Here is a 9,462-nt window from a genome sequence, read left to right as displayed (position 1 = left end):
GAGTTTTGATAATAGCATGGTGCTAACAGATGCTAACGAAACTCACCTCTTTCAGTGAGGGATAGAAACTCTGTACTGACGAAACGTAGCGGTCCACTTCAACCTTACTCCGCCACATGTTTTCCAAATGCACAATGTAACTATGGTGCGAGAAAAGCCAAACTACACTAACTGTACCGAGAAAAAATAAAGGACCGTCTGCCTGAACTCTCACTGTAGTATGAAGCTTGTCTGACTGAGCCATCCTAATCATAACGTCCTTTTCGTCTATAAAGATTAAAGCCGACGGAACTTTGATCTTTTCTTTTTAATATCGCGCACCCTTCAGGTCTGAAACGTTACTACGTTGTTGTTTCTCGTGGCATAATCACAATTCAATAAATAATGTAAATAAAGCCATTTCAGAAATAAAAAAAACAGATGAATCAAACACAAGGATGGTGTGGCTGATTTTATTAATTGGAAAAACCCGACATTATCGACTACCTGAATTCAAAACTAGGTCTTATTTCTTACGGATTGTGTATAATTAAAAGTTTGTATGTGTGACAGGGCGTGGCCTGCCCTCCGAACAGGTGCCCTATGGAGGTAGTGCCTTAATTGGTGGGTGGGAAAAGGTTTATATAAGGCACTGCCTCCAGTTGACTTCAGTTGTTTCCCCCCTTCGACGGTACGGCGGGGTTGCGGCTTATCTGGGCGGTTCGACCAACAAACTGTTTCACAGCGCGAGCATGCTGTTTGGCAGCGCCAAGAAGGTTGGTGCTTCCTCCCGCCATCCTTCCGCCTAGAACGCTTTGCCGTTAGGGCACGCGCGCTAGTCTGCACTGGGCAGTTGGCTGCCGGCTGGCGTCGGTGGGTCGCGTTGCCCCAGCGGGAACCCCTCACGGAGTGGTGGCGCCACCAAACACAGTCGGCACGGACTACCTCGCGTACTGGACCCACTGCTGCCTTGGCTCAGTCCCGCTTTCGGGACTCTCTCCTGTTCGCTCTCGCGCTCTCTCTCTCGCCCCCCTTCGCTCGGGGGACGGCGCTGAGACGTAGTGGTGCCGCCGAGGCGACCACGGAGCTATTGATTTCATTTTTAGACTCTTAACAGTGTGGGTAAATCGTATCAACTGGCATTTACTCTTTTAGGTTTTGTTTCTGTTCGTTTCTTGTTTGATGTGGTGTTCTTGTTGGTCACAATTTATTGCCTGTCTGTGTGAGGTGTGTGTGCTCGTCGCGTCAATTGTTACCGCTGGAAATTTAATTGTTCTCTTTTCTTTGTGGACGGGTGCTGCGGGCCACGGCGGGGACCCAACCCCTGGTGGAGGGCGTTTTCCTCACCCCTCGTGTGTAGTTTTGTTTGCAGTAGCACGGGTGTTTTTAGTTTGGTTATCTCCCCTAATTGCGTTTTACCTGCCGGTGGGGCCCCGGCCCTGTCCACCCCTTTTGTTTGACTTTTGTACAGCCGAGTTATTTTTGTGTTGAGTTGGATTTAATAAAATTGTAGTGCCTAACCCTCAATCCTGTCTCTGCCTCTGGAACCGAACCTTATCTGCGCGTGCCGGTTTTCCGGTTAGTTCCTGGGGGGAAATTCCCCAGGTGGCGTTGTCGTTGACCGTTCCACCTCTCTCCACCCCGCCACATCTGGATCTATTAAATCTTTCATGAATTGGGTTATTAGTAAAGAGACCAACAGAGATTTACTCATGTATATTTTAATCACAAATAGGGCCATATATCTTTTAATTAGTTGGACTATAGCACATATGAGAAGTAAATCTGAGAGAAATAAATCATGCAATCCACCAGAGCAGAGGTGTCAACGGAAATTTAGAACCAATAATATTGCTCGTCATTAGGGGGTCCTGCAAATCATGCAATCCAGCAGAGTGTACTTGCAATTTTATTTAAACAAAATACCAAAAAATCATGATTTCTGTGAAAGATCCTGTTTAACTTTAGTGTTAAAACACTGCCATGACCATCAGTGTCTGTGCAGAATTATTTCTGTTGAAACAAAATTTAAACCTAAATGGTGGAACTGAGGTCACAGCATATGCGGTATGTGTTCTTTATTGAAACAGACTTCGAGTGGAATGTGATTTTATTTTTCTTTCAACTGCACTATGATAAAAGAAGTCTCATAATAGGAAATAGTCCTCCACATTCACAACAGTCCGCTTATTTTTTTCCTAATAGGATCTGAGATCCGAGAAAGTGGCTTGACTTCTCTAGAAGGATGTTTCACTGAATCAGTCAGCAGAGCAGAGCCACATGTTCACGCATGTTTCCTGCACATGCTGTAACACAAGTTACCAGTTGTGTGTAATAAATCTCCATTCTGTGGAGCTTAATGTGTTCAGGGTTTGCTGACAGCCCACCAGTAATTTTTAATGATGTAGTAACTTGGGGAGTGTTTCTTCTCGCATATATTGATATTAGAGCTTTTCTGGATGATATAAGACTGCATAAGTGAAACAAATGTTTTATTAGGAATTGAATGTAAAAACAAGGCAACCTTTTAAGTGAGAAATACAGTAATTCCATCATTAATGCAACAAAAACACTTGATTAGGATGTCAATAAAATAGATGTGAAAGAAAAGTTAAACATATTTTGCATTATCAAGCTGACATAAATACATACAGGTGTACAATAATGTATGCTGGAAAACATGACGGAGACATTTCACATACACATTAAATAAGGTTTTCAATCTCTTTCTTTGAATATGAAATTACTGAAGAACAGATTCAGTAAGAGGAGTGGGAGAGATGACAAAAATTTGGCATCATGACACAAACCATCAAGAAGATGAACCTAATTGTTCTGTTAAAGGCCATCAGGAATTATATTTCATATGGCAAAATAAGGCAAACATGGGAAATATATACTCTTTACAGCATTCTTTCCTCTGGTTTTTCATACGCTAATGATTCAAACCAACGCAAACTTTATCTTAAAACATTGTCATCTTAAGAAATTCGACCATCTGCCTCCCCTCCCCCACCTGCACCGACTGCACGTTTACTTCCGTGCAACAGCGTCAGACAGCTTCTTCAACCTCTTCTTCAACTCCAGGGGGAACTTCTCGTAGCATTTCTTACACACTGGCTTCATATCAAACTCCACAAACTTGTTCCTGTGCAGAGAAAAAAGGGGTCCTGGACTCAACAAAAGTGTATTCAAATCTGTTGCTTTCATAATGGCTGCCAGTCTGATCCCATAATAATATAGTGAGCAATTAAATGTTGGCAAGCAGGGGGAAAGAAGGATGAATCATTGACAGATGTCGAAAATAAGTAAAGTGAAGTAATGATCTCCAAATCCCCCACATTTTAGACAGGTGATTTGTTTATTAGCCCAAACAAATGGGACTATTTTCAGTTGGAAAAGGCATTTTCTCTTTTTGATTTCTCAGGTATTTATTACTTCACTGGGCAGATGTAATTATCACTTTTATTTTTTTTTATTTTAGTTTTTCCAGCGAGTGCAGCTGAAATGTGCCCTGAGCTGATTTGTCTGCACCTACCGTGATGCCTTTAAATTCTACCAGCAATAAAAGCCAGACAGAACTGTGTGCTCTACCAACTGCAAAGCTATCAGAGGAAATAAAGGCTTTACCCTGTCTGAAGAACTGACCAGACAGTCTTAATCCTGATTGCTGAGTCAGGCAGGGATGTAGATGTTAAGTCATTGATTGTGCAATGTCACCTGATGTAAAAAGCAATAAAAAGAACAGAAAGAAAAGCAAGAAGGAAACTGACCGAAGGGGAAACATTGCAGAGGAGGAGAAAGGAGAAAAAGAGGATCAAAGACACATGGGGATCAATGTTTTCTTCTTCTTGTCTTTGGAGTCGCGCTCGCGCCTGGCCAGCCGGCGTTTCATATCGTCTGGCAGGCGTTCATAGCAGTGCTTACATACTGGCTTTAGATCCACCTCCACAAATTTATCCCTAAATAGGGGGTTGAGGGGATGAGGAGAGATGAAGCAGACAAAGTGTAGATGGAGAAGATGGAGGAAAAAAACGGATGAGACAGTGAACAGATGAGAGGTATTAAAAATGGAGCAAAGGAAGAATGAGGTGCATGAAAATGGCACCACAGGTTAAGTCGCGAAAAGAAAAATGTCAAGCAACAAGAGATTTGTGTGTGAAACGGGAGTGTGATGGGTGAAAATGTGTGTGTGTCACTCCTCACTGGTCGTTACTCACTTTAGAGTAAGCTTGCTGTTGCAAGTAGAGCAGGCGAAACAGTTGACACACCAGGCCTTGTTGAGGGCAGAAACCACTGATGAAACAGCAAAATATGGCTTAGAAAAAGGTTGGAATATGTCTTGTCTTGAAACACAGACTGATTTATAATATTTTTAAAATCAAAGCTATGGTGCTCACCATCTCCTTCGATTACACGGTTGCAGTGGTAGCAAACATCTCCGAACAGCTGAGCGTGACACAGGTGAAAAACACAGTTAGCAATACCGTAACTCACACAGCAGTGGAGATGTGAAGGGCTCATAAAACACGGCATATTAAAACAAACATGCAAACAAGCAAAAGGATGCTACTTGAAACATGGTGGCAGGTGGAGTCAAAATCCCCTAAATTTGGACTTTACACGTTTTAAATTCCAATTTTTGTGTAATATTACAAGTTTCTTTGCTGATTGCAAATTACACTGCATCAAATGTGCTGAAATTACTGAATAATGGGTATAAATGTGATGCTGTTTACGATTACACGAACAAAAAACATGCCGGGCTTTATCATTCTCCCATTGGTTGAAAGGTTACCTGGTTATAGTGTGTTTCACAGTAGGCCAGGCCCTTGCGTTCGTAGTGACGGTGTCCCAGGAACGGTTTCTCACACTTAGCACACACAAAATGCTGCAAACACACCCGCGGCCAAGGAACACGTGGTTAGCGAGAGCAACCGTCAGTCAACACATTATCAAATTCTGGTTCAGACATTATCAGGTCAAACCACAACCAGATCAGTTCAGACCAGATGTCCTGTTACTGCATCAAAAATAAAACTACAGCTGGAGTTGGTGGTTGAGAAAGCAGACTAATGGGAAGAGCGGGACTGTAGGGAATTAATTGGAAATTTGAGAGATAACTGAATTAAGACCCTTCGTGTGGCTGATATTTCAGATCAGCAAAACTGGTCATTGCTGACAACTTTAATTTAAAAATGTGTTTTACAGAGGTTTTACTTAATGCATATATTCTGAAAATTCAAAACAAAACAGAGCAGAAACAGGAACCAACTGCAGGTGCTGGAACATGGACCTGTAAGGTCTCCAGGTCAGCGACCTCTGGGTTTATGCATCACTGTAACCTTCATGCTGAGGCTGCAATTTTCAGGGAGGAGAGATGCAGGAGGGCAGCACTCAACACCAGGCCCACTGTCAAACCCCTCACCATGTCAAAATGTCTCTCACAATAGGCGCGACCAGCTCGCTCGTAAAACGGGTGGCCCTGAAAGGGGCGCTCGCACACAGTGCACACGTGGTGCTACATGGGAGGGGCCAGGGTAGTGAAACAGGACGAGACAGAAAACACGAGGAGGACATATATGGCAGAAGAAAGGAAGTACAAAGGCAGGGCTGGACTTTACTGGGACCGTGGAGAAAACTGATAAAACACAACCATATTTCTTTAGACAATTCTTTCAAAAACTCCCCAGCAAACATCTTCTTGAATTTCAACTGTGAAGTCATTTTAACTTAAGTATTTGGAGTCTTTGAACGTCTCACCTCCACGTGCCACTGCTTGCCCATGGCGTTGACCACACGTCCTTCAATTGGTCTCCTACAGGCCCCACAGATGGGGACGCCCATCTTGTCATGACAGGGCAGACAGTAGAGCTCCCCCTTTAGCTCTCGAGCATCAGAGGTCAGCTCCTTTCTGAAATACACAAGATGTAAATCCACGCAAGTTTAAAATATTCTATACGATTCGAATTAACCTCTATGACATTAACACAATATTTCGGGTTTAGACCTACAGTTGTCCAGTAGAGGGCGGTATATACCGTATCATTGTACAGTAAGTGAGAGTGATCTGTGTGTGTGTGTGTGTGTGTGTGTGTGTGTGTGTGTGTGTGTGTGTGTGTGTGCGTTTACCCGCAGTTGTTGCAGTTGAAGTGGTCAGGGTGGTAGGGGTCGTTCTTGAACAGCAGAGGCTGCTCCTCAATGATGGCGTGACATTTCTGGCAGATGTACTTGCCGAGGCCCCGAGCTTTCTCCCTGTTGTGACACGGACGACACAGGTGCCTGATGGGAAGAAAACAACGTGGATGAGGCACTCCCATGGAGAGAGGTGTATGCAAAGCCTTTTACACACCGACCTTCCAGCATTCTTAACAAATCCAACATCGGCGAGCACAGCCTGGCAGATGTCGCAGCAGAAACAGTCTGGATGCCAACTGTTGTTCATGGCCTTGATCACACGGCCGATGATGAACTCACCTTGGAGGTCAAAGCGGGATTAAGCAGAGTTAAATCATCTGCAGGAAAGGTTTTGTGGGTATTGAGACCCAGGCAACAATATTAACTGTCTCTTATCGTCTGTACTCACCACACTGGTGGCAGCAGGGGGCGAACAGCATCTGAAAGTCATGTTCGCAATATTTCCTCCCTTCAAACTGTGAATGAAACAATTCCAGCTTTAAAACAGCACTGTTTAACACTGACAATAACATAATCAAGAAGACCTTTATAATCACAGCAACAGCAAACCAGCAAATTTAAAAAAGAACATTTATTGAACAAAAACGTATCTACTACATTGCACATTTTCTAATGTTATCAATGTAAAATATGGCTCCGTAACAGGAATTAAACGGCCTAACGCAGGAAGTGGTGCCTTTTCCTGATACCAGAGCTGTGAATTGCATGGCTTCCTCTTGATGAGTTGTTGAACCGCTGCAGTTCTTTAGCTAAATTCTAAAGAACCCACTTGTATAAAAAAAAGGAATTAATACATTACAGACACTCAGTAGAGCTCCTAATGTAGCTTTATACTAAACATTACCCTGTGAAGTGGTTTTCATACTCATCCTTATCAAACATGTAATCAATTATAATGTATTTTTGCTGAATTAACCTAACAAGTCAACATTTTCCCAAACACAAGGTGGAAAAACCTGTGACCAGGCGGACGGTAACAATAAATCCTTTCATGTATTTACGGCATCAAGCTGAATTATTCACAGAGAATATCAGGCTGTGTGTCTGTTTATTGATCAGAGCATCAGGGACAGCTTTCCTTCAATAAATTGACCAAACAAAGGTGCATCCGTCTCTATGGGGCCTGTTAAAGACATCTGGCCTTGTGTCGAGGCTGCTGAGCTTCCTGGAAGAACGTGCACACGCCCCCTTAACACGGCCGAAGCATCAGCCTCTGATTCATTACAGCAATAAAAGCACCAGAGGGGAAGGTTTCACCTCGTAGAAGAGTCCCTCTGGGAACTGCTGGAAGCACTGGGCGCACACGAAGCACTGCTCGTGGTAAAGTTCCCCGTTGCTGTTCACGATCTTCTCCAAAGGGGCGAAGCCGCTCTTGCAACGCTCGCACATGGCGTTAGCCAGAGCGTTGGCCATGTTGCTGAGGGGAAGAAAAGGTCAGAGAATAGTTACGGTCTTATAACACGCCTCACCACATCAGTACATTTCAAAGAAAAAGAATATTTGCAATAAAATGCTTTCTCATCCGTAGTTCTTTTTCTTAAATAACAACTTTGTGCATCTCTTTCATGTGCAGCCACACCAACACGACACAAAAACTAAACGACACAAAAGCTAAAAGTCATGCAAAAGGTGGTTCTTGTGGTTTTGTGGTTCGTGTTGGCTCCCGGCCTATCAGGGTGTGAGGATCTCTGAGGTACGGGACCTACACACCAAGAAACTAGATGATATAACTGTTTGTTCAGCCGCAGCGTTTCAGCAGCGAAGCAGAGATCGCCTGTAACGCCAAACCCACCCTTTCATCAAACAATCACAACTGTTTCACTGCGAAAACAAGACTTCAATACGTCAGCTGCGCAGGTGCTCCAGGCCAAATATTTTTCCATTAGAGGCGACGAAAGTGTGGCAACAACTGAAATTCCGTCAGTAAGTCCACGATAATAATGGCATCATGGCTTCTTAATGTCTGGAGGAGATCAGACATATAGGTGTGAAAGATACTCTAAAGACTACAGCCCTTCACTTAAATATTTTATTACACAGTTATGGTTAAATTCTTTTGACTGGGGAAGGCTGAACCGTGACAGCGGTGTTCAAATGGTCTGCAGGAAACACGCACCTGGGTTGATGTACTGATGCCGTCTGTCAGATAAACTAGGGCGTTAACAAGTATTTACATGGCATGTTGCACAATTCCCAACTATTAATCGACTCTTGTTCAGCTGTCGTTTTAAGTCTGTGCTGAAACGCGATGCAGAATCAGCCCCAAATGACTTGCAGGAGGAAGTGATTGCGTACATCTGGGAGGAATTTCCTCCTCCTATCTGCTTTTAGTGGCTTCTGCAACTGGCAGCTGATCTGGTAGCGAAATAAATCCTTAATCCCATTTGTGTTCCATCAATTTTCACCACAGAAGACTTAAACAAGGGTGTTGTGCAAGAGGAATGAAACAATTTTTTTTTTTTATATATATACAGATTTATTTTTAATTTTTTGCAGCATTGTTTCACAAGGTAATATCTCACTCCTAAATTCAAATATAAGTGTGTTTTCTCATGAGAGCCAGACTGTCTGCATGCAACCCATATTTTGCAGCGCTACCTTGCCTTTTAGCAGGGATTTGAAGCCTTAGATCCTGTAACCAGGCAACACGTGACTCTGTCTCCATACTGTTATCGCTAACATACCCTCCCGTGACTACAAAGGGAGGCTCTGACGTTCTGTTGCCTTAACTCTCCCTCCTCGGTCCACATAAGTGTTCTCTGTTGTGTTTCTCCTCCATGTTTGTTTTCTGCTCTCTCACTACCTGTGTAGATAACATCATGGCAATATCAGACCCAGATACTGGTGACGCCCCTCTCAGTGGACACTTAACAATAAACTAGCATAAATTCTGGCTTGCATTTGGAGAAAGTGGACTCAGAATGTCCCCAACCTGAGCAGCCACATCATTCAGAAATGCAGCTGAGGTGTGTATATTTAGCTTCCCCTGTATTCATGGACACATACTCGGAATGCCAGCTCCCATATTCTATTTTGCATAACAACTCGCCTCTTGGCACCAAAATAGCTTTTCCTATGTCCTCCCTCCTGCAGTGCACAAGGCAGCATAGTACCCAAAAGAGCTTTAGCCTAATCCAAGAGGACAGGAAACCCGGCTACTACGAGAAGCCTTTACATTCTGTTACACTGCACTAACTCCACCTCAGTAGGAGGACCAAAGCCTCGGATACCTTTTCCGTATTGTACTTGTGGAATTCAACGCAGCTCGATTTATTTTGGTGTAGA

The 9,462-nt window shown here is 43.4% G+C and overlaps 1 protein-coding gene across 6 annotated transcripts in view; it reads right to left on the bottom strand.

Annotated features, from left to right (window-relative positions):
- Nucleotides 1-2,454: 2,454 nt before the first annotated feature.
- Nucleotides 2,455-9,462, bottom strand: part of LOC101075215 (LIM and senescent cell antigen-like-containing domain protein 1) — a 15,533-nt gene continuing 8,525 nt past the window's right edge. For 2 of the 6 annotated variants that reach the window (XM_003962031.3, XM_029843914.1), the window contains exons 2-10: nt 7,435-7,594; nt 6,566-6,632; nt 6,336-6,456; nt 6,112-6,261; nt 5,743-5,893; nt 4,778-4,870; nt 4,380-4,428; nt 4,200-4,275; nt 2,455-3,127 (exon numbers count right to left, since the gene is read on the bottom strand). In XM_003962031.3, the coding sequence (XP_003962080.1) occupies nt 3,013-3,127; nt 4,200-4,275; nt 4,380-4,428; nt 4,778-4,870; nt 5,743-5,893; nt 6,112-6,261; nt 6,336-6,456; nt 6,566-6,632; nt 7,435-7,594 (982 nt within the window). In that variant the 3' untranslated portion in view covers nt 2,455-3,012. The other 4 variants (XM_029843910.1, XM_029843901.1, XM_029843916.1 and 1 more) reach the window with 4 other exon arrangements.

The sequence above is a fragment of the Takifugu rubripes genome, chromosome 1 (genome assembly GCF_901000725.2).
Source record: "Takifugu rubripes chromosome 1, fTakRub1.2, whole genome shotgun sequence".
Taxonomy (NCBI): Eukaryota; Metazoa; Chordata; class Actinopteri; order Tetraodontiformes; family Tetraodontidae; genus Takifugu; species Takifugu rubripes.
The sequence above is the reverse complement of the archived record's forward strand: the minus strand, read 5'-3'. Positions and strand labels throughout refer to the sequence as shown.